This window comes from Chaetodon trifascialis, chromosome 10 (assembly GCF_039877785.1).
Source record: "Chaetodon trifascialis isolate fChaTrf1 chromosome 10, fChaTrf1.hap1, whole genome shotgun sequence".
NCBI lineage: Eukaryota > Metazoa > Chordata > Actinopteri > Chaetodontiformes > Chaetodontidae > Chaetodon > Chaetodon trifascialis.
Window position 1 is genome coordinate 1,434,439 of NC_092065.1, and position 23,917 is coordinate 1,458,355.

The 23,917-nt window shown below is 43.4% G+C and overlaps 1 protein-coding gene across 1 annotated transcript in view; it reads left to right on the forward strand.

Annotated features, from left to right (window-relative positions):
- The window catches only part of cttnbp2 (cortactin binding protein 2), a 125,464-nt gene that overhangs the window by 99,530 nt on the left and 2,017 nt on the right, over positions 1 to 23,917 (forward strand). Inside the window, exons 11-22 of the mRNA XM_070971941.1 lie at positions 11,556 to 11,651; positions 13,345 to 13,424; positions 14,477 to 14,563; positions 15,629 to 15,728; positions 18,268 to 18,429; positions 18,822 to 18,994; positions 19,151 to 19,329; positions 19,636 to 19,874; positions 19,962 to 20,153; positions 21,433 to 21,484; positions 21,748 to 21,847; positions 23,145 to 23,252. Coding sequence (XP_070828042.1) covers positions 11,556 to 11,651; positions 13,345 to 13,424; positions 14,477 to 14,563; positions 15,629 to 15,728; positions 18,268 to 18,429; positions 18,822 to 18,994; positions 19,151 to 19,329; positions 19,636 to 19,874; positions 19,962 to 20,153; positions 21,433 to 21,484; positions 21,748 to 21,847; positions 23,145 to 23,252 — 1,568 coding nt within the window. The remainder of the gene's footprint in view (positions 1 to 11,555; positions 11,652 to 13,344; positions 13,425 to 14,476; positions 14,564 to 15,628; positions 15,729 to 18,267; positions 18,430 to 18,821; positions 18,995 to 19,150; positions 19,330 to 19,635; positions 19,875 to 19,961; positions 20,154 to 21,432; positions 21,485 to 21,747; positions 21,848 to 23,144; positions 23,253 to 23,917) is intronic.

The following is a 23,917-nucleotide window of genomic DNA, read 5'->3' on the forward strand; positions in this document are numbered from 1 at the left end:
CAGTACTCTTTTTTCTCCAGTGCTCATCATTCATATTCAAGAATAGACTACTTTTTTATTGACAATAGATTAATCCCCCAAGTTCGTTCTTGTACAAATCATGGAATCGTCATATCCGACCATGCCCCTGTGGTTATGTCATTGCTTCTCCCTAATGCACCACAATCTATGAGGCAATGGCGCTTTAACTCCACCTTACTCTCAGATAGTGAGTTTGTCAGATTTATTGAACAAAAAATCTGTCTGCTCTCGTGGTCTGGGATACACTTAAGGCCTGCTTAAGGGGGGAAATCAAAGCGTTTTCATCAAACAAGAAAAGACTTTCTCAGAAAGAGCAACTGGATTTGACGTCCAAAATTAAAGAGATTGATCAGCAATATGCACATAGTCAAACCCCTGAACTATATAACAAGCGCCTGGAACTTAAAACTAGGTTTGACTGTCTTACCACCTACCAAACGCAGAACATACTGTTAAAAATTAAGAGTAATTATTACGAGCATGGTGAGAAATGCCGAAGCTGTTGCCCAGCCAACTACAAGGGCAAAGGGCTAAACAACTCATAAGAAGTATTAACACTAAAAGTGGAGAGGTAACTGTAGATCATACTAAAATAAATGACACCTTTAAAGATTTCTACTCCGAGCTGTACACCTCCCAATGTGATGGAGATGATGCATCAATTAAGGCATTTCTTGATCCATTGCCCATTCCAACAATCTCTCCCGAGGTGGCAGGGGGATTGGAGGCACCTCTAACCCAGATAGAAATTGCTCAAGCAATATCGTCATTGCAATCTGGAAAAACACCAGGCCCGGACGGTTTTCCAGCCGAATTTTTCAAGAAGTTCTCAACAGTTCTGTTTCCATTCTTGACAACAGTCCTGGCTGAATCCCTCAAACAGGGCTCACTTCCCCTGTCAATGAACGAGGCCCATATAGTTCTCATAGCAAAGAGAGGAAAAGACCCTGCTCACTGTGCCTCATACAGACCAATTTCTCTGCTGAATACAGATGCCAAAATCTTTGCTAAAACATTAGCGCATAGACTAGATGATGTGGCCCCTTCAATAATAACACAAGATCAGACAGGTTTCATTAAGAACCGCCATTCATTCTTTAATGTCCAACATTTATTCAATATTTTGTACCCCACTTCGAAAAACCCACCTGAACGCATTATATCTTTAGATGCCGAAAAGGCTTTCAGTCAGGTGGAGTGGGTGTACTTATTCAAGGTTCTGGAGAAGGTGGGATTTGAACCATCATTTATATGGTGTAAGATCGCTGTCAAAAAGACGTGTCCATAATTTAAGTTTCATATTTGTAAAGCTAACAATTTGTGTGTCATAAAAGTTGTTTTACACAAAATTCTGCTGTCATATACGTGAGTCTGTGAAATTGGGTTCGGGTTACGATTGTTTTTTTGTTTTTTTTTAACTTTATTCTCTGTATACAGTGTGACAAATGACAATTGAGGTACAAAAAAACAGAACAAAGCGAAACTAAAACAGTAAAGCATCCTGAGATTGGGTCATATCTGTCGGGCAGAAATGGTTCTTGCATATATACAATGCACTTACACATTGCTGGTTCAGTATTTATAGAGCAACATACGGATAGAAGCAATTCACATCTTGATAATAATAATGGTTAGTTAAATGAAAGGTAACTCGTTAGGAGTCTTAGGGTAGGTAGTCACTAACTGGGGCCCATCTTCTCATAAAGATAAGTACTTTAAGCTGTAACTGGGCAGTCATAAATTCCATCTGATATACAAGTTTTACCCTCTGCAGCCATTGAGCAATTGTAGGGGAGTCAGGTTTCATCCAGTTAACAGTAATCATTTTTCTTGCAATGACTAATAGTACATGCAATAAATAACACTGATCTGTCGTTAACAGGTGGTTGGGGAACACATCCAGTAGAAATAGCAAGGAGTCCATGGGGAGGTCCATTCTCAAAATCTTTTCCAGTTCCGCTTTAATGTTTTTTCTAAAATATTTGTATTTTCGGACAGTCCCAGAATATGTGAGTGTGGTCGCCGACCATAAGACTGTTCTCCAGCATTTGTTGCTAGGGTTACTCTTGGATAGAGAAGTTGTTAATGGTGTCCTGAAAAACCTGGTTTTGACCTTCCAATCAAATTCTTTATAAAGTTGGCTTCCAATCCCCCCGTGGCATCTGGAGCATATGTCTTCCCAAGAGTCATCATCAATTACTGCATTTAGTTCCAGTTCCCATTGTTGCTTAATATGTAGTGTATTGTCCATCCTTAGTTTCTTGTACATATGGGATATTTGTTGCTTTGTTGAAGGGCAATGCTCGACTAGGTGTATTAAATAACTTTCTATATTTGCGGGTTCCTTTTTTATATATCCCAAGTCTGTATTTTTTGTAACATAATGTCTGATTTGTAGATATCTATATAGGTCACTTGAAGGCAAGGTATACTTGTCTTTAAGTTGGGAAAAAGATTTAAATACATGTCCATCCATAAGTTGATTTATTGTTATCAGACCTGCCTCCGCCCATCTCTTATAAGCCCTGTCAAATAGGGATGGTAAAAACTCAATGTTACCTACTATGGGCATAGCTTGTGACAAAACAGCGGCTCCTTTTAGTTGTTTCTGGACTGTACACCAGACCCTCAATGTGTGTTTAATCCATGGATTACTAATTTTAAGTTTTTTCTGAGATTGTTGTCCAAGAAATGGAAGGCTCGATAAAGATACCCCTGGTAAGGAACATTGTTCGATAGAGACCCATCCTGTTTCTAAGTCTCTCACAACCCATGCCACCAAAGCTCGTAGCTGGGCTGCCTAGTAGTACATTTTTAAATTGGGTAGGTTTAGGCCTCCCTTTTCTTTCGCTGACATCAGCACCTTCAGACGGATTCTTGGTCTTCGGTTGTGCCAAATGAATTTTGAAATTAATTTTTCTAGTAGTTTAAATATAGATTGTGGTACTAAAATGGGGAGTGATTGAAATAAAAATAATAATCTTGGTAAAACATTCATTCTCGGAGATTCTATTCTACCAAAAAGTGATAAGGGGAGCAAATCCCATCGGTTTAGATCTTTTTTGATTTCTTTAATCAATTTATCATAATTAGAGGAGAATAATTTTGTGGGTTTAGGGGTAAGGAAGACCCCAAGATATCTAAATCCCTGATTGGATACCCTAAATGAGACCAGGTCATCTAGCTGTGAGGGCCAGTCCCCCACAATCATCATGGCCTCAGATTTGTTCGTATTGATCTTATAGCCTGACACTTCGCTATACTCATTAAGATTATGCAGGAGGGCAGGAATAGAGGTAATTGGGTTTTCCAAAAATATTAATATATCATCAGCAAAAACTGCCAATTTGTGTTGGTTATTTCCTTCATCAGGTATTCCCTCTATAAGGGGATTAGATCTTATCAGTTCAGCTAAAGGTTCAATGCTGAGAGCAAATAAAGAAGGTGACAAAACATCTCCTTGGCGTGTGCCACGTCCCAGTGGAAAAAAATTCGAGCAATGCCCGTTTACTCTAACTCTGGATTTTGGATTTTTGTAAAATATTTTAATCCATCTCACAAAGGTATTGTTGAAGCCCATTGCATTGAGAGTATGTTCTTGGAAGGTCCAGTCAACCCTGTCAAATGCCTTCTCAGCATCTAAGCTGAGAAGCATTGACGGGACGTCCCTCTTAGCTGCCAGTGATTGTAGGTTCAAGGCTCTTCTGACATGATCAGTTCCCTGTCTATTATTAATAAAGCCTGTTTGGTCTGGTTTTATAAGTTTTCTAATATATTTTTGTATTCTATTTGCAATAATGGATGTCAGAATTTTAAAGTCTACACAAAGAAGACCGATTGGACGATAAGTGCATAGAGTTGGATCCTTATTTTCCGTATGGATAACACTTATCACTGCCTCTGACCATGATTCAGGGGGGTGTCCTTCTGTTAATACATGGTTATAGACTCTACACAGCAACGGAGCTAACTCACTTACTAGGAATTTATAATATTCTCCGGGTAGGCCGTCTACTCCTGGAGATTTATTGTTCTTAAGTTTGAGAATACTTTCTTTAATTTCTTCTTCTGTAATTGCACTTGCACTTCTTCTTCTGTAAATTCATCTTGTGTTAGACTGGTCAAATTAATTGAATTAAGGAAAGATTCAATCTTTTCTTTTTTATGAGGCTGATCTTCCTCTGTGTACAGCCGTTGGTAGTAGGCAGCAAATGCCTCTGAAATGTCTTTAGGTAGAGTCAGCATCTGGTTAGTATTTGGACATTTTATTTTATGTACTACCCTGTTGGATTGAGTTTTACGTAACTGGAAGGCCAACAAGCGGCTTGCTCTATTGCCCAACTCATAGTACTTCCTATTTATGAATCGCAGTGCTCCCTCCGCCTTGTAGGTTAAGCTCATCTAGCTTGTTTCTCATCTCTTTTAATAGTAGCAGAATTTGTTTTGTGTGTTTTTTAGATTGTTGATATTGTGTTTCTAATCTCTTAATTTCCCTCTCTAATTCAACTTGTTGTGCTAGTCTTTGCTTTTTCAGTCTGGAGGAGATAGCAATAATGTTACCCCACATCACAACTTTAGCAGCCTCCCAGAGAGTAGTCTGGGAGACTGTCTCATTATCATTAGTTTCCAAATAATCTGTTAATTTTTTACGTATCTCTTGTTGAATTGTTTTGTCATTTAATAGTGAAACATTGAGTCTCCAGTATTCTAACTGTCTGTTTGGTCCTGACAGGGGCATGGTCTGATAAAGTTATTGGTTCTATATTACATTCCCTCGTTCTATAGGTATCTGTTCCTGATATCAAGAACATATCTATTCTTGAGTGGCTACCGTGCACCTGTGACATGAAGGTATAGTCCTTTTCTCTAGGGTGTAGGTGGCGCCATACGTCCACTAGGCCTAGTTCATCCATCATTGCATGGAGAGTTATTGATTTCTTGGACATAGGGCCAACTCCTGCTGGTAGTCTGTCTACAGCCTGTCTCAGAATGCAGTTAAAATCCCCCCAATCAAAATAATTCCCTCTGCTTTGTCTGCTAATAAAGAACTTCATTTTAAAGAAGTTTGGGCAGTCCTCATTTGGAGCATATAAATTAACAAAAGTAACTTTAGTACCTGCAATAGTTCCTAACACAATCACGTATCTACCCTCTTTATCATCAAGTCTTTTTTCATGGCTAAAGTAAACTGATTTGTTTAACATGATGGCAACTCCTCTTTTTCTCCCATTTGTGAAAGAAGAGCTATATATCTGGTCCACCCATTCTCTCCTTAGTTTTAAATGCTCTTTTTCTGACAGATGGATCTCCTGTATCATCGCTATAGAGCAGTGTAGTTTTTTGAGTTGGTTAAATATTTTTTTCCTTTTAATTGGACTACTTATACCCTTTATATTGTAGCTAATACAATTTAAACTATCCATATGTTATCAAATTGTGCAGGTAGATATGTTTTCCTCTCCATGTATCCAACAAAACAAGGACATCTGAAGTAACACACAGTGACAGTGACCCAAATCTTATCTCAAGGCAAAACAGAACAAATAACTGCAAAATAACAGAATAAAATGAACTTGCAAATACCCAACTGAGTTTTTCAGTGACATTTTGTCGCTCAACATCATCAAACCTGAACATGAGCCAGTCCCTGATGTAACCTGGGCTGAGGATGGTGACTGCTCCTCTGTGGGGAACACACACAGTGCTGGAGCTGCTGACATCCAACTGGTGAAGCAGCTGTGGCTGCTCGGTATGCGGGTAATACTCGCCGCGGATAATTGAATTCCGTCAGTTGTGTAACCAAACTTAAATGTTCATCCTAACATCGACTGTTTTAAAACTCCATGAAGAAAAACTCGGGGTTATTCGTCTCCACTGTGAAGGGCCTTAATGTCTCTGACCAGTAGAACCGCCGGGTTGTTACCTTGTCTCCCTCCTGCGGTGCTCCACTCTCTCTCCTCCACTCGAACCTGGACTCCTATAGCACCGGAAGGGCGTGTGTTAACATCGAGTAGGTCTTTTCACCTTCATCCGTGAGGATCCGTAGCTGTGCCGGGTATATGCATTTGGCTCGTATCTTTTTTTGCTTCAACTGTTTCATTACATCCCACACCTGCGTTCTCTTTTTTTGCAGCTCCGGAGAGTAGCCTTGTAGAGGGTCTGTTTTTGGCTCCAGGCTTGTCATAAAATAGCATCCTTCATGGAGTAGTCCAGAAACTTTACTATCAGTGATCTCGGAGTGGCAGTGGGATTTTTTGGCTTGGTTGTTAAGGACTGGTGTGCTCTATTTGGAGATTCACGTCAGGCATCGGTTGGAGGGTTGATTGAATTAACTCCTTCATGAAAGCTTTCGTATCCTTTCCTTCACTCCCTTCAGGTACCCGGTAGATTCTGAGGTTGTTCCTTCTTGACCTGTTCTGCAGGTCTTCACACCTGGCCGTCAGGTCCATCTCTCTGTACAGCAGGTACTGTATTACTCGCTGGTGTCTCATGCCGACTTCTTCTACGGCATTTATGCGGCCTTCTGCCTCCGTGGTTCTTTTTTCAAGTTTAGTCATTTCGTCTTTGAGTCCTTGCATATTCAGGTTTGTTTAGCGACAGCCTGGTCTGTGAGTGACCATGGAGGTTCTCATGCCTTAGCTTCTCCAGTTCAGTCCCGGGTCACCTGTGATAGCATCTCCGTTACCACTCTGGGCCTGCATCAAAGTAAGTTGTTTTAAGTTTTCGCTCTTGTCTGGCAGAGACTGCTTCGAGCCCTTCCCTCTCGAGGATGATGCCATGTCGAAATCGTTCAAATTTTCCGAGTTTTTTAATGGTTTTGTTAGGGTATTAACAGTTGAACTGACGGAGCTCTTTTTTTAGGCTGTTGCCTCAAACATGGCATCTCCGGAAGTCCAGGTTCTGATTGTTTTTATATGAGTATGAGTCTAAAAGCTGTGAGTGCAAAGTCCTTAGAGCACAACTCATTTTTCTACGACTACGAAGTCTTCACTGTGAATACGAATTCAAGTTTATGGGTACAACTCGAAAAGTGCTGAAATTACGTCATTTATAGCTTATATCAAATTACTGTACACCTCTCCCATTGCAAAAGTTCAAACAAACAGCATAATATCCCAACCTTTTACCCTAAGTCGTGGAACGCGTCAGGTATGCCCGCTGAGCCCGATCATTTTTGACTTAGCACTCGAACCTTTGGCAGTGGCTCTCCGAAGTAATTTAAATATCCCCGGCATCTCGAGAGCAGACACAGAACACAAAGTCTCGCTATACGCAGATGATCTCCTATAGTATCTGTCAGATGCAATTGCATCTCTGCCCACAGTGCTTGCTTTGCTCAAACAGTTTCCGGATACAAGGGTAACATGCATAAGAGTCAGCTGTTTCCAATTAATAAAAAGGCGCGTGACCTTAATTATAGCAACATCCATCCGTCCATCCATTTTCTATGCCGCTTATCCCTTTCGGGGTCGCGGGGGGGCCGGAGCCTATCTCGGCTGTCAACGGGCGAGAGGCGGGGTACACCCTGAACCGGTTGCCAGCCGATCGCAGGGCACATACACACACCATTCACACTCACACTCACACCTAGGGGCAATTTAGAGTCACCAATCAACCTAATGAGCATGTTTTTTGTCTGTGGGAGGAAGCCGGAGTGCCCGGAGAGAACCCACGCATGCACGGGAAGAACATACAAACTTCACACAGAAAAGCCCAACCTGGGAATCGAATCTGCGACCTTCTTGCTGTGAGGCACACACTCTACCTGCTGCGCCACCGTGCAGCCCAATTATAGCAACATTCCATTTCAAATTGAAAGGAAACAATTTACTTACCTGGGAGTAGCAGTCACATGACAATTCAAAAGTCTTCTGAGAGAAAACTTTTTTACTTTGCTAAATCGGGTGAAAACCTTGCTCACACAGTGGTCACCCCTTGCTGGACGAGTAAACTCCATTAAAATGAGTATCTTACCGAAATTCACATATCTATTTCAATGCATCCCGATATTTATTCCCAACTCATTTTTTCGGTCACTCAACTCGATTATTTCTTCATATATTTGGCAGGGTAAGAGGCATAGACTTAACAAAACCTTGCTTCAAAGACCCAAAAAAGATGGAGGTATGGGGCTCCCTGATTTCTGTTACTACTACTGGGCTGCTAACATTCGCTGTATGGCATTCTGGACCCACCCTCATCTCGAATCTAAGGGTCCCAACTGGACCCTCATGGAGCTCAATTCATGCAAAGATATCTCTCTCAAGGTGCTCCTGGGTTGGTCCCTTGATGCCCCTCCTACAAAAACTTTAGACAATCTGGTGGTGCGTAACACCATTAAAATATGGACCCAGTTTCATAAGTCCTTAAGCCTAAGGCGTCTTTCCCTCCTGAACCCAATTGCCTCCAATCACCTTTTCCTTCCTTCATGTTCTGATTCATCCTTTAAGACCTGGCATGGGAAGGGTATCAGATGCTTTGCAGACCTCCTTGTGGACGAATGTTTTGCCTCCTTCAATCAACTGTCTGTGAAATACAATTTGCCAAAAACCCACTTTTTTCGATATTTAAAGGCTAGACAGTACATTCACTCCCACCTACCTAGCTTTCCCTTAAAGACACCAACCCTATATACACCTTTCTTTCCCTTGACCCACTATCTAAAAGTGCAATGTCTAAATTATACAAGAACATATCAACACTGTCATGCCCATCTCTGGATAGGATTAGATGGGCCTTGGAACATGATCTGGGACCCGTGTCTTGGGACTCTCTTTTACGAGCAATTCACGGGACCTCACTCTGTGTCTCTGTACACATGGTCTACTTCAGTTTAAAATTGTCCACCGCGCACACATGCCTAAAACTAAGCTGTCTAGTTTCTACCCTAATCTAAGCCCAATCTGTGATAAATGCAAAACCGGTGATGGTACCTTTTTCCACATGTATTGGTTGTGCCCCAAAGTACAGATATTTTGGAATAATGTTTTCAACACTCTATCTAAAATATTGGACAGGGATTTCGCTCCTAACCCTACTGTAGCTCTATTTGGCCTTTCCGTGGATGGTGGCCCTCATTTGACATCTAGTGAGCAACACATGGTCGCTTTTGCCTTGCTTTTGGCGAGGCGCACTATTCTGCTTAAACGGAGGGGTGCTGCCCCGCCCACACTGAGCTAGTGGCTCCAGGACATAATGTTCTGTCTCAAGTTGGAGATGCTGTGCTTCTCCATTTGCAGCTCGGAAAAAAGTTATATAAAGTATGGGATCCATTTTTATCATATTTTCATAATACCCAAACAACATGAACTTGGGACTGGTTTGGTTTTGGCCCTTGACATAAACATTTACTGCCTGCCTATGCCATAAGTTAACCTCTAGAACTGTGCCTGAAAATATTCTCAGTACTGCAAGGGGGGGTGGGGGGGATGGGTGTTATGTGCAGGATCGTTCGTGTTAAACCCTACACTTATTGTCTTGTTTTGCTTTGTTTTATTTTGTTTTCTTTACTCTGTACTCACCATTTACATATTTGTCTGAAAAATCCAAATAAAAATATAGAGTTGTCCCGTGCTGAAAAATAAAATGCACTGTCCCTTAATGAATCATGACGCCATTCGTCCCATATGTCCGTGCACACACTGCTCTGATGCAAGGTGATGATGCACCTCCCGATTTGAGTCTCCTGGGCGTGGGGCCGCCGGCAAGGTGTCCCCTACTGAAGATGGCGATGGCACTATGAGCACTTTCCATCACCGATCCATCAACAGCTGATCGTTCTAACCTTCATGAAGGCTGGATTAGAGGCAGAGCTGCTGAATCTGACCGCATCGCTGTTAACAAGTGTATGGATATGAAACTGTGTGTGTGTGTGTGTGTGTGTGTGTGTGTGTGTGTGTGTGTGTGTGTGTGTGTGTGTGTGTGTGTGTGTGTGTGTGTGTGTGTGTGTGTGTGTGTGTGTGTGTGTGTGTGTGTTGTAGTGCAGGCTGAGTCTTAGACTGACAAAAAGGAAATCGATGCCCTCTAACAGCAGCGACTGCCTTCTCTCTAGCTCTGTGGTCACATGTCACACGGTTACTGTCACTCACACTGTGTGTGTGTGTGTGTGATGATGAAAGAAATCGCGAGCTTAGCAGAGGAGCAACGCATTATGGATGAGGGGGAGGGAGGAAGATGCCGATTTAGGAGAAAATGTCTGTCGTCTGAGTCGACCAGGATCAAAGTGCAGACATCCAGACACTCTATGGTGTCTGGCTTTGTGTCTGCATATATTTCCCTGTGTGTGTGTGTGTGTGTGTGTGTGTGTGTGTGTGTGTGTGTGTGTGTGTGTGTGTGTGTGTGTGTGTGTGTGTGTGTGTGTGTGTGTGTGTGTGTGTGTGTGTGTATTTTTGTGGGAATTCTCCTTTAATGTCTCTTCTTTAAATGTGGACATTTGCTACTTTTGTAGTCTTTTGTGAGAGTGCTGCAAGATGAGATTCCCGATGGATTCTCACAATTTTCTGCCATTTTCTAGACTAAAATCAATTCTGAAGAATAACTAATGAAAATAACCTGCTCATCTGATGCTTTCACTCAGCTCACTGTAAAAAGTTCAATGAGTTCAATTAGTGAAAAAACAGTTGCTTGTGGGCTGTAGTTTGGTCACGTCTCAGGACAAATGGGGACAAAAGTTTTGTTGCATTTTGCCTCAGGGGAATTGAACAAGGACTAGTAGAAGTTGTATGACTTTAGTTTTCTGCGTGTCGAGCTGCCTCCCTTTAAAGCTGCTGCTTTGAGTCATCTGTCACTGAGCCTCCTTCTGATTGGTCAGCCCCTCTGTTCATTTCCTCTTTGTTACCATCATCAGAAGGAACAGTTAGATGAAGCTGAAGCTCAGCGTTTCCTGCTCTGCTCTGCTCTGATCTGAGATGCACTGCTTCGCACTGCAGCTGCAGTCCAGCACAGGCAGTGAGGCTTGTTTTTATTTGTTTGTTTGCAGTGAGCACAAATGACAGACCCTGGATCAGCTTTGACCTGCAAGCACCGGGCAGCTTGTTTGTTGAACATGGCCAAATGTGCAGCCGAGTCAGATGCTGTGGCCCAGAAACAGCTGCTGATGAACGTGTGATGTTTGAAAGTTTACAAAGCGTCCGTCAGTTCTCGTCTCACTTGGGCGAAACGTGTCTGAGCTTGATCCGTGCTGAAACAGACATTTAGAGTGATGGACTCTGATTTGGCCTCTGGGCAGTCACAGGTTTCCTTTCATGTCAGTCAGACATTAAACACAACTCACAGAGAGAGAGCTGAAGTCTGGTTTGAAAGAACGATGTGGCTGTACCCTCAAGGTCCTCACTGGTTCTTTATTCTTGGGATCATAGTTGAGGGACCTGCTCCGCTCTCCAGGAAATGTATTATACATTTAAATTGCCGAAACACCTTTGATGATGCATCATCTTACATGTCCTAATGTGATGTGTATTTGCTCTAATTAGAACAACTATGTGTCCAGTCTTATTGTCCTAACGTGTCTCTCTGTCTTTGCTCTTCTGTTCAAGGAGACACCGAGTGGCTGCCGGGTCAGGAGCTGCCTCTGTCCCCCTGGGACCTGGTCAGAAAGCCTCTCAGCCAGTGCATCACCATCCGCCTCAAAGGTACAAACCTTTGCGTTCGCTCTGCAGCTCTGAGCCAAAGCAGCCATCAGAGCGATCATCGCTGCTAACAGATGCCATTTGGTGGATGAAAAGGCTTCACAAATTTGTTTGGATGCATTTGCGGCGTGGGCAGAGATGTACCAGGATCTGCCCACTGAGCCACACAGCATGAAGGAAAATGTGAAACAGCACGTTTTTTTCAAGAGTGATCAAGTATTTTGATTAAATGACAGCAATAATCAGCCAAATCTAGATTATATCAGAATTAACTAATGAGTGTAACTGTTCAGTTAATCATTTGATGATGAGTGCCCGTCAGGTCTGTCATCAGGTCAGACGACGTGTCATCCAAACCAGCATTACTTAACAAAAAAGTCATACCTCATATGTGCTGCATTGAAGGCAGCATTTCAAAATAAAAGTGTAGATGTGCTTTTTTATTGAAGTTGACCCGAGCTCCTGATCCACTGAAAATAGATCCATGATGGATCATTGGGGGGAAATAACTGAACAATAAATGCAGCTACTCTGCTTCACTTTGTCAAATAAGTGCAAGTTTTTTGTCTTTTTTGACCACTTCAGGTGCTGTAACAGCATGAATAGACATGCATCAAAACGTCAGAGGCACCACGTGTGGTAACTGGACTTAAGTCAGGGCAGAGGTGCATGTTGCTTGGTCAGTGGCCATTTAGCATCCATTCTCAATGTAGCCTACAGAGCTCGGATTGGACGGTTTCTCCAGCCGCTCTCTGCTGGTTAGCCTCATAAGGATCCACTGGAGATCCACAGTGCTGTGTTATCTGTATTATGACATGATGGTGCTCAGTGCTTCTGGCCTTTTCTTGACAATGAAATATTCATGCAGTAGTGAAAATCTTTGTTTTACACCATTTTACAGACAGAGCAGGCCCAGAGACGGAACCCAAACATTCCACCGTTAATGATTATAGATGAGTCACAGCTGCAGCAGACAGTCTCGCTCTGCAGATATCGGAATAATCTCTCTTATTCTCTGCCGCTGCTTCTGCTTTGCTGCCTCCGTTCCTTGAATTGCTTCATCTAGTACATTTCTTTTCTCAGTGAGTCAGGACTAAACAATAGTCTGGCAGCATGAAAATCAGGCTGAGCAGCAGTCAAGCCCTCCACCTCCTCCCTTCGCTCACTTGTCGGCTCTTTGCTGCTGTCTCGCTGACCCTCTTCCTTCAGAAGGCGGCTCGTGGGGCAGGGGGGTCATCTGTATGTAGCCTTGTGTTTGTCCCCACGATGCGATTACTCATGCTAAAATGCAAACACAATGCACCAGAAAGGAACTAATGTGTAAGTTAAAACTCATCCAAAGGCTCCAGGAAAGAGCTGCGGATGAGTCAGTGTGTTTTATTCAGTGTGTGCAGATTCAAACCTCTCACCACCGGATTCATCCCACTCACAGACGCACAGCATTAAGCGTTGTTAAGTGAGTAAATACCCACGCTGACCGCTTGTTCTGCTCTAATTAATCAATGTTAGCGCTCATATTTTGTGTATGGCAGGGTGAACTTTCAGGATGATCCATCAACAAGGGCATCTTGAGCTCTGCGGCCGTGTGATGTCACTGAGGAGCTGGAGCTTGTTGCTGTCGGCGGCTGACACCGAGCGTGTAAACCGGAGCGGATTTGAGGATTTACTGTGTGAGTTTTGTGCTTGTGTTTGACAGGTCTGTCTGAGTCGTGTCTCGATGAGCTGGCTCTGGAATACCTCTTCCCCCTGCCGCTGCTGCACAACTACGTCCGCCTGGTACACACACGAACACACACACACACACGCAAACACACACAACGGGACTGAGGGATTAGATGAGTAAGACGAAGAAAAATACGGAAGAAGCACAAGGTCTTCGATTAGAGAGTAGTAAAGAAAGAACGAGGATAGAGAGATGAAGTGATGGACAGATGAAAGGGAATGGAGGATTAAAGCTTCACTGCCCTCTGCTGGCTGTGTCGAGGCGAAGGAGGGAGAGCTGCAGGGAATCAAGGCAGCATTTTGTCGTGGTGAATTAAGTTTTTACAAGAGCAATGAATCGCATGAGAGCATGTGCAGATCAAAGAGACATCAATGAGCGAGCACACAAAGAAACTGGATAGTTTCGGGGCTGAGATGTCATCCAGCAGCATCTGTAACTGTCTGAAGTCCCGCTTTCCATGACTGATATAGATTTCTGACAGGACGTCGATGCTTTAATCCACAAAGGCACTAAAGTGAAGCTTAGATCATCACTGTAGCGCTACTCAGTTCAGATAGTTTGGACTGCAAGTGTTGTATTATTAATAAATATTATTCTCCATGTAATCAATTCATCATTTAATCTATAAAATAACACAAATTTGACAGATGCACTTGGCAAGATAGATCAAAGTCGTGTCTTAAAGGTCCGGGGGGGGTGGGGGCAGTCTACAGCCTCAGCCTGCACACTGGTCCTTTAATTGATTAAAGCCAAAACCTGAAGTGATTTAGTTTGCAGCAGCATAAAAAACAGGAAGTTAAGCCACAATTGATCTATCAACTATAGTTGAGATAATGAACTTGTTAAAGATATATCTGATCCTAATCTTACACAGTCAACACACCAGAAAGCAGTTCACCCTCCTCGGAATACAACTACTCATTTGTTTTTATCATTGGTGATCACATGACAGTTTATCTTAGGTGTTCAGTTTCTGTCCTCGAGCACTGACTGAAACAGCACAGCAGCAGAAAATGGAATAAGTTAGCAATGATATCAAACATGTGAAAAGAGGGTTAACATGAAGACTGTTAACATCCACCTGTTCCTGTGTCTCTGCGTCCAGGTGGAGCAGTATGGAAACCTCATTTTTCACGGGCTCGAGGGCAGCTGTCAGGAGCACATCGCCAGTCTGGTTGCTCGCTGCATCAAGGTACGTCCAGAAAGCTGCAGCCTTCAATGACCTGAAACGATTAAAGGGAATAATTTATTTTAAAAAATCCATCAGATTCAGCTCGTGTCACATGAAGCCTCGTTCGCTCCTCACATGTTGTGTGATTAGAAAGCTTTGGAGGCAGTTTGGGAAAGATTATAGCAAGGTATCAGGCTGATGTCTGAGTGAAGGAGAGGGCTGTTAATCATCTGCCCAACAGTCCAGCCTCTTCAGCGCTGTGAGAGAAGCCCTTAAATTTGACTCTTTTGCACAGTGTGATGCAGTGAAACCAAAACTGGGTGCAAACCACAATAATCTCATTACAACATGAGGGAAGTGCAGGTGGGATCCCGGTCCAGTCCCGACTCAGGATGTGTGCAGGTTGGGGATTTGAGGATAACTCAAACAGTAGAAATGATCAAACCTAGAATGATGACTGTCATCTGATTTGGCCAGCACGCTGGCAGCCATCATGGAGCATCCGGTGGCGTTCAGTCTGAAGTGTTACCATGGCAAAGGCATCAAATGGCGTCTTCCTGCCGAGGAGCAGAGATGTGATAGGAACAGATGCCCTGCAGGAACGAATGCATTTCAAAGCACAGCCTTTTCCTCCATTGATGAATGGATCTTTAAGCTGTGCAGTGAAACAGCTTTTATGTGACATCTTTGGAAAGATGGCTTGTTTCTCTTAAACTGCTGATCGATAGTGGTGTTTAATTGATGATTCATATGCGTCCATGTGTCTCTTGTCTTTATGTCTGTTTCTCCACAGTGCTGCTTTAGCACTGTGCAGGTGATCCCCCCCCCCCCCCCCCCCCCCGTTAGCCTGCCATCCCGCCATCCCTTACTCTAGATGTTTAGTCATGTAATGCTAAACATGTGTGAGCTAAATGAGTAAAGACATGAAGGGAAACGTGTCACCCGCTTGCTCTCTGCCTGGAAAAGCCCTCCGCTCATTCAAATTCTCCTCTTCCTCTGTTTCTCTCGGTACATAGTAGTAGTAGATTTCCTTTGTTTCCATGACAACATGCTCCTGTCTCACCCCTCTTCACTCCTCTCCACTAGTCAAAGCAGGAGGCGGGGGGGCTCGGCTGTGACGTGGTGAGAGTGGAGGTGGAGGAGAGCCTGACCAAAGAGCAGCTCCTGGAGGCCTTCATCAGCTGCGGTAGACAGACAGACAGACAGACAGACAGACACACACACACACACACACACACACACACACACAAGTAGAAATGACACACTGACTGATGATGCTTGAAAACAGTCAGTGGATCAATCGATTAGCTGATCAGCAGAGTCTCAAACTATTTTGTTAAGCAAAAAATACCAATAATTCACTGTTTCCTGCGTCCATTCTGCTGGTTTTCTTATGCATCAATGACATTAAATGGAATATATGACAGTTTTTCACTGCTTTCTGACATTTTTTGGACCAAATGATCACTCGAGTAAAGAATCAGCGGTTAAATCGTCAGTGAAAATGATCATTAGCTACGCTCGTGTCAGGGGGTTGTAAAGGTGAAATGTTCAGTGTGAAAGATGGAGTCTGCTGCAGGATCAGTGCTGCATGAAAACAGAAGCAAAGATAACGCATCAATCCTCACGTTTGAGCTTTAATTTGTAGTAAACTCTAACTGAACTTCTTTTCGATAGATCCTTATCATAGGATCGCTGTCACTTCTGCTTTTGAAGCATTTCTTTAATAATGATTAGTGCTGTCAAAAATATCGCGTATTAACGTTCTTTGTGACCTAGTGAACTGTTAGTTTTTTAGAAGTTGTGGCCACTGCTAGCAATGTTACAAAAACTACAGGATCTGATTGTAAACCGGAAACAAAACAATAGACACGCCCCACGCATGTTTTGGTCTCGCCTGCTCGCTAGCTGTGAAAGCGTGGGCGGATGTCAAGCGCGAAACGCCGAAATGGATGTGAACAAGATTCTGAATAGAAAGTTTAGTTTCAAAAAGTTGCCAGATGGGTCGACTGACAAGACCAAAGTTTGGACAGAGGCATATGGATACCGCAACTAAGAACAAGCTTACTGCAGCCATAGCCAAGTAATGTTCATTCTTTCTAGAGAGAAATAAGAGGCTGCGTTGATAAGCCTCTGGTGAATAAACAGAAGAGCATCACAGTCTGACTGCTAGTATGTTCAGAGGAAACTTGAGAAAGGAAAGTTTAAGCCATGGTTTAACTGCACTATAGGCTGAGTCCTAGTTTACAATGATGTGCACTTTGTAACTTTATCTTCTATCATCCTGTTTTGATCCCTTAGAAAGGGTTGTTGAAGGGGCTTTTTTGTAACCAAGCATTTTTTTTTGTCATCTGTCATTTATTGACAGTGTTAAAATGTGTGGGATTTGATTCATTCAAAAGTGAATGACTGCTCAAAGTGAGAATGTTAGTGTGAAATAAAACACTACATATTGTTTTCAATAAAAAACATTTGCACAAAGCAAGTCTATCCACTTTTCCATGTTGATAACAGTATTAAAATGATAATTAATGGAACATTTAGAATAAATAAAAATGTGCGATTAATTTGTGATTAATCGCGAGTTAACTATGACATTTATGCGATTAATCGCGATTAAATATTTTAATCGATTGACAGCACTAATAATGATGCTTCCACTGAAGGGGATTTGAGGATTTGGCGTTTTTTACTGGAGGCAGCTGTGAAAACATTATTGAATAAAACATAACAAAGCCATAAACGAGAGTCAGACCAAAGAGTTAAAAGAAATCAGCCTGGAACAGCAAGAAGGAGAGTGGACTCACAGACGATGACGAGCTGTTTCAGTGGGTTTCACTGTCCTTCATCCCAGGAACAAACAAAGCTGTGCAACTCAATATCACAGCGTACAACATCCTCTTAAAGAGGTGGAGAAGAGCAGCAGGGACAAAATACAGAGGATTTATTTTGACAGGTAACTTGAGGGTTTTGTGTTTTTAATAGTTTCCCTCTGCAGCTTTCTAGCAAGGAAAGCTCTTCAAAGACTCCCAACATGATCATTAGCATGTTAAAAAAACACCATCAGGCCTACGTGATGTTTATTAATGAAGTTCTTCATTATAACACAGAGGAAATCTGGGAGCTGAAACTCAAGGCCACACATAAAAGGTTCAGTCTGACTCCGGGGGACTGAAGCTCATCCTGCAGCTTTCAGAAAGAAGTATTAATACATGCAGCAGCTTTTTACACTGTGAGCACGTTCATATTGTGTTTCTGATGACCCAAGCGGGATGAGCAGTCAGCGCCATGACTGAGCGTTTCTGCTTCGGAGCTGCAGTTGAACATAGACAGGTTTCATACCTCAGGAGGATAAAACTTTAATCCCATGCCGGGCAAATTAAGTCGTTACAGCCTGCAAAGTATGAAACGACGGGCAAAAGCAGTGGCACAGAAAGATCTATGTATATGTACATTATGTAGAAGATTCTAAGAATCCTGTTTTTATGAACATTTAGTTGAATTGCACGAGTATGTATATGGATAGTAAATACAGTGTTTGTACGACTGCACAGTAGAAAAAACACAAAGATGTTTCAGTTGAGGCCTTGTGTTGTCTGTCACTGTCACATCGACGGATTTTTGAGGTCACATCCTCTGATCTCTACATGAGGTATGTCTTTATTCCTGCAACTGACGACAAAATGTGGAAAACTCAAAGCTCATAGTGTCTCCTCCTGTCTCAGGGTTCCTGGTGCCGGTGGGGGGGTCAGGGGGTCACATCGACCACTGTGTGGTTGTGTTGCTGGAGGGGCTGAAGAAGGCTTCGACCCTGACGGGCCTGCTGGGAGACCTCTGCAACAGTCTGGACAACCGAGGCTCTGCTTCACCGCTGGTCCTCAGCAGTGGTACAAAGAGATGCTGCTAGGCTGCAGACAGACAGTTTAAAGTCGCTTTAACGTGCTTCAATCGCACATTAAATCCTCAGTGTTAATGTAGCTTCAACATATGCAGAGAATCTCATCAAATCACCTTTTTCTAAGCAGATATGATTCAGATTTCTGTCCTGCTCAGGTTCTGTCTGGGATTACTGTCTTATATTTAGATTTGAACATAAAAATGTTCATATTTAGAGTAGCAGGATGCAAATGTTGCACCAGAATTAGATAACTGTCAATCAAGTGCAATAGATATGAAGGGTTGTGCTCAGTGGTTGATAAATTAATAATAATGATAAATTAACAGAATATCATCAATAATCTAACAGAATAACAGAGAAGTAATCTACTTCCTGTCCCAGGTCCCCACCGCTTCCGTGAAGGCAGCTTCCTGATCGCTGCACTGTCCAAGCCGCGCCTGCAGGGATCGGAGCTCCGTCTGCAGCAGCATTTCCGCTGGGTGACGCTTCGCTGGGACCAGGAGCCTCTGCACGGCCTGCTGGGAAGGCACCTCCGCAGGAAGCTGCTTCACAAGGTCAGCGAGTGGACGTCTGGGAATAGTACTTCCACAACACCTGTTTAGTTAGGGTTTGTTATTCAGATGAAATGGCTTAAACCTGCATGGACTGTTTTAAGTGAATCAACTGTCAAGAAAATCAATGGTGAACCTCCGCTCCTCTTCCTCCTGCAGATGGGGACGGGAGTTTGGTCACCTGATGGCATCATGGAGCGGTCGGTGCTGTGGGTGAGTCAGGTTTGGCAGCAGCTCAACGCCTGTCTGTCCCGCCTGGGTACCCATGAGGCTTTGCTGGGCCCGCAGCTCTTCCTGTCCTGCCCCGTGGTGCCGAGCAACACGCAGGTGATCGTCCGGTGCGTTCGCAAGTTCCCAACTATGGTCTATAGATCACTTTACAACACAAGCTACACTCACACACTCACAGGGGCTGGGAGTTCCTCCTCATTTGTGGGCAAAAGTCCACCGCATGACCAGAAAACGTCTCTAGGGACACAAATAAAGACAGCGGCTCAAGCGAGGGCAAAGCAGCGCCCAGCTCGCTGTACTATGACCATTATTGACGACTGTTAAAGAGCGATAACACCCTGAACTTAAACCAGAAACTGGTTTTATATGTAATAAGTGAGTGTGTGCGTGTGTGCATGCGCGTGTGTTTCCAGGTGGTTGGCTCGGCTCTGGAATGCCGTGGTCGTCCCCCGTGTGGAAGAAGCCATCATCTCCCGGGTAACAGCCAGGCGCTCCTCCTCCTCTTTCTCCTCCTCTTCCTCATTGCCGTCGTCCCAGCAACCGTCTCCTAGCAACTGTGGGCTAAGTGCTGGGCAGCGGGCTGTGGTGAAAGCTGCCCTCAGCATCCTGGTCAACAAGGCTGTTCTCCTGGGCTGCCCTCTGCCTCAACACGGTGCGTGGGTGCCACACGTGTGTCAGCGGCCGGTTTGACCTGCCAGAAGATGAAAGTTAAAGATTTCTGTTCCTTTGTCTCCTGTAGAGATCGACAGATACCTGCTGGAGTTTCGAGGTGGGACCTTCCCTCTGTCAGCCATTGGCTCCTATAAAGGAAGCGGCGGCGAAGGAGGCAGGAAGGGACGCGACGGCAGCAAGTTGAGACGGTCCAACACTAGCCCCTGGAAGAAGGGAGGCCCCAGCCTGAACTGGAGCTGCGGCGGCTCCTTCAGAGAGGGTGAGACAGCAGCTCTGACACATCATCAGCTTTATAAAGACATGCCAATATCAGACACACCCATCTACAAACCAATCAACTGCAAGTGCATGAAAGTAAATGTAACTGGATCAAATGTATAGAATGCAGTACAAATATGCAGTAGAAATAATATATGTATACACCTCTGAACTATTGCACATGTTGATGAGATGAGTGTATTGAGGGCTGCAAAGGATGCACTGGTGTTGAGGGAGTTTAAGTGTTTTCCAGCTGCGTTTGAAGGGTCTTTGAGTGACTTTGTGAAGTCTTCAGAGGGTCCAGGCCGAGCTGCAAGCACAGGGGCCAAAACATGAAGCTAGTGTGAAACTCCACAGAATCCCTTTAGACCCCCATACTAAAATGCCTAAATTCACAGCAGAAATAAGCATGTTTACAGGCTGGTACTGGCCTCAGCTCCACCAACACTCCACCTCTTTGCCCAGTTTTGGATTAGCTGGGGGTTTAATAGAGATGGTGACGGTCAGAGTTGCTGTTTCTGAGACCACTTCCATGTTTTCTGCTATCTGTCCAGCCCTGAGCAGGGGATGCTGGCTTTGCTTCAGCTGTATCCACAAGGGGGCTGTGTTTGACAGGTTTGACATTCTGCCTGTTGCTGTCATTTAAACAACGTCTCTGATCATCCACAGACCTCAGAGCACACACCTGTTTTAACCTGCGACAGCAAGTTGTTTGTAATTAAAAGGTCTGTGGATCATCCTGAGTGACGGAGTCACTGATGGTGTAAAGACACACCTGTCTGCAGGCATGAGGTCAAAGCTGTGAGCCGAACACATGAAAACCTGCTCATCTTCATCAGAGACGAAGCATCAAAAAAAAAAAAAAATTAAATAAAACTCATCAGCACGTTTAGATTCCAGCAGGAGAAGGTGTGAAACGTGGTTTTGTCATTTGATTCTTCTTCTTTCAGCCTGACAGCAGCTGCATGATGACATGACCTCACAATTACAACCATCATGTGCAATAACTGTGTGAGGTGTGAGTGTAGATTATTTATACTGCATATTTATACTGCATTATTCTACCACTACTGTTATTGTTATAACTACTATGTATAGTACCATATGTTATCATTAATAGTGGTATTGTTATTATTGCTATGATTGAAGTATTACTAGTAGCAATATTCTAGTATTCTAATTATAATTAATTATTTCATATAATTATAATTAATAAATAACTATGTAGACAGTTGCTGTTTAATGTAGCAGAAAACACATGATCTTTGCTCGTGTTTCAGGTTCGCTTTCGAGCGCTGACGTCAGCTTCATCACCAACGGCAAAGACCAGAGGTTTGTGTTCTGTGTGCAGTATTATTACTTTCATTATGTAGTAGTGGTAGTACTGGTGCTGCATTGTTTCTGCTTTAGTTTGCTGTTTTATGAGCAGAATTATTTCATTTGTTTTGATCTTCATACTTTGCATTTGTTTGCTCTTATTGACACAGAGTGATTTTAATTAGTGTTTTCTGCTGCTGCGTTAATGAGGACATCAGGAGGTGACGGGTCCATTAAAGGATTACATGACGCTAAGTGAAACCTCACTGTGTTTGCAGGGAGCCTGTCGGTCTGTCTGTGTACTCTGACAACGAGACAGATTTGATCAGAGAGCTGCAGACCATGTGCTCGAGCAAGTCCGAGCCAGACATCAGCAAGGTACTGTCGAATCAAAAAACTGCATCCCGTGACATCCACACACACATTAAGCAGAAGTCAGCTCGCATTTAAGTCACGTTTAGTCAAACTCTGCAGCAGCCGGCGGCTTTACGGAGCTTTAAAGTGAGTTTCAGCTCATCTGTCCGGCTGCGGCTTTATGGCTTTAGTTCACCCTCAGCAGTTGTTGGTTGCAGGACACCAAACGCTCAGGAGGAGACAGTTAGAGACGAGCTCTTGGACTTTCGACTTGTTTACACACACGCACAGTTTCTCCTCCAGTGCACTGAGGAGCGGAGGCATCAGAACACACTGCAGAGGTTGTAACCCAACACTCCTACGATGCTGACCTCGCTACCAGCGTTCTGTTTCTGTGCGTGACCCGGTCTGACCTTTCATAACAGGTAGCCTGCTGGTAATAGTTTTTTTTTTTTTTTTAAGGCTTCTGATTGGACTTACGTGCAAATACATAAATGCAACTGCGTATTTGTATGTATCTGCAGTGTCAACAGAAGGCTTGAAATCCATACGCAGAAAGCAGCGCTCTGTTCAGCATCAGATTCCCATCAGTAGTGCTGTGTATTGAAGCAACATAGACTCATGAACACACACACACACACACACACACACACACACACACACACACACACACACACACACACACACACACACACACACACAGACCTCTGGCTGCCTTTGTGTTTCTGTTGTCCAGCAAAATAGAAAATAAACCTCCTTAGAAAACAATTCAGAAGCATTTCCGAACACTCGGCTTGTAGGTCACATGTTTTGACTCATTGCTGCCTCTTTAATTCATCGCTGTCATCCTGCCAAATATAGAGACTGTGTGTGTGAGTGTGTGGCTGCACTGGCTTGGTAATGACATTCACCTTTAACTAGCTCTTGTGCTGTTTGAGATGAGGGCTAGGGCTATTTGCTGGGTTTAACAATGACTAAAGAAGAACTGATTCCCATCATCAGCTTCAGTCTTTAAAGTGTGCTCTTACATCTGAAACCTCATCTGACATTTGGTGTTTCACAGATATATTCTGTTGAACAACACTGATCCCTCAAAGAAATACTGAACCGACTCTCAAACACTACTCTGGACAGCTTTAGGAATCGACCTTTATAAAATGATCCCCTAATCTTAGACCTCCACCTGATGCTGATGATGCCTCATCACCAACATCCCAAAAAGTCATTTACCTCAAGTAACGACCTGCTGCACGCTAACAGAGTGCAGCTGCCGTCGCTGTGTCCACACCGCTTCACGCTTGCTCTCCTTCATCTCCCGTAGATCTCTCGGGCCAAAGATGACTTGATCCTGTTCTCCAGCTGTCCTAGTGAAGCGACGCCACACCACAAGGCTGAGCAGGAAACTGCCGCCCAGCAGCGACCGCAGATGGTGAGAAGCAAAGAGAGCAAATATGTAATTGACAGGAAATTAATGTCAGTGTGTGTAATATGTGTGGAAAAGCGCAGGAAAGATTTTAGATTTAAACATGAACCTTGGAGATATTAAAGGAATACTTGACTGAAAGTGAAAATCTGAATCACCGGCCTGCAGACACTAAATACAACAGACAGACAGACAGACAGACAGACAGACAGACTTTGCACACAGACTCCTTCTCTTGTCACAGCAGCTACTTTTCATTTTGGTTATTTTTCTGTTCTCCCTCCACTAATCTCTCATCATCATCATCATCATCATCATCATCATCATCATCATGGAGCCACAAACTGGTGACTCAGGTTTAAAATGAAGGTGTGTGATTGTTTTGCTTGGACTTTTAATCATGTGTCTGCGGTACATATCTGTTACCTCACACATGATTGAGTAGGCAGATTCAGGACTGGACTGTTGGACCAGGTGCAGTTCTTTGAGATTTCTTAACTGTGACTTAACATTTAACTTTTTTAGTACCTTGACCACCAGAATTATGCAGGAAAAAACAAATAGAGCAATGAAGAAGAAAAGTGTGGTTTAGCATATGAAGTTCTTTTGATTTTTACATTTCAGATGGTTTTTCTGACTTTTTGTCAGGTCCAGGATTAACTGAATGAGTG